Genomic DNA, 757 nt, shown 5'->3' with positions numbered 1-757 from the left:
TGGCCTTCCCTGTCCCCCTCTCCTTCTTGGAGGCGCAGGCCCCTCGGGACCCGCGGGGCTGCCGGGGTCCCGCGTTCCTCTTGGAGGGGTACACGGAGGAGGAGGAGGAAGAGGAGGAGAAGTTCAGGTGAGAGGTGTCGAACATGTCCACTTTCTTCCGCCTCCCCCGGCCGGGCTTGGAGCTGCTCTGGAACAGGACGCTCTGGTTCCAGTTGTAACCCGGGGCCGACGAGGCCTCGTTCCAGTCCATCATGAGCTTCTCCAGGCTGGACAGGCTGGACTGGCCCTCGCTGGACGAGGCCTCGCTGTTGGCCCGCCGGTAGCCGGCCGGCTGGTTGAACTGGGTGCTGTCGGAGGAGGACTCGGAAAAGGTCTCCGACACCGTCTGCTGCTTGGCCTTCTGGGGCGTGTAGTTGGAGATGTCCAGGATGACGTTGGGCTCGTTGATGTGGCAGTCGAAGCCCGGGTTGTAGAGCTGGCTGAAGGCCTCGGTGTTCCAGTCCAGCGCGCCGTAGCCTTGCCGGAAGTTCCACTGGGACGCGCCGGGGAACTGCCGGCAGTTCTCGGGCGACGGCTGGAAGGAGATGGAGCCTTTGGGCACCATGTAGCCGCCGGGGGACACGGTGCTGGCCCGGCTGTCGCACCGCAGCGGCGTGTGCGCGGAGCTGGAGAACTGGCCCCCCTCGGAGCTGTTGAAGAAGGAGGCTTTGTTGAGGGGCAGATTGGGCCCCGCCGTCTGCTGGGTGTAGCCGGCGCT

At 66.2% G+C, this 757-nt stretch overlaps 1 protein-coding gene across 1 annotated transcript in view; it reads right to left on the bottom strand.

The window, feature by feature from the left end:
* The window catches only part of AHDC1 (AT-hook DNA binding motif containing 1), a 37,195-nt gene that overhangs the window by 4,768 nt on the left and 31,670 nt on the right, over positions 1–757 (bottom strand). The window contains exon 7 of the mRNA XM_025198625.1: positions 1–755. This exon is cut by the window's left edge and continues 960 nt beyond it. Coding sequence (XP_025054410.1) covers positions 1–755 — 755 coding nt within the window. The remainder of the gene's footprint in view (positions 756–757) is intronic.

The sequence above is a fragment of the Alligator sinensis genome, unplaced genomic scaffold (genome assembly GCF_000455745.1).
Source record: "Alligator sinensis unplaced genomic scaffold, ASM45574v1 scaffold337_1, whole genome shotgun sequence".
In the NCBI taxonomy this organism is placed as follows: domain Eukaryota; kingdom Metazoa; phylum Chordata; order Crocodylia; family Alligatoridae; genus Alligator; species Alligator sinensis.
This window is presented reverse-complemented; position numbering and strand designations above follow the sequence as displayed.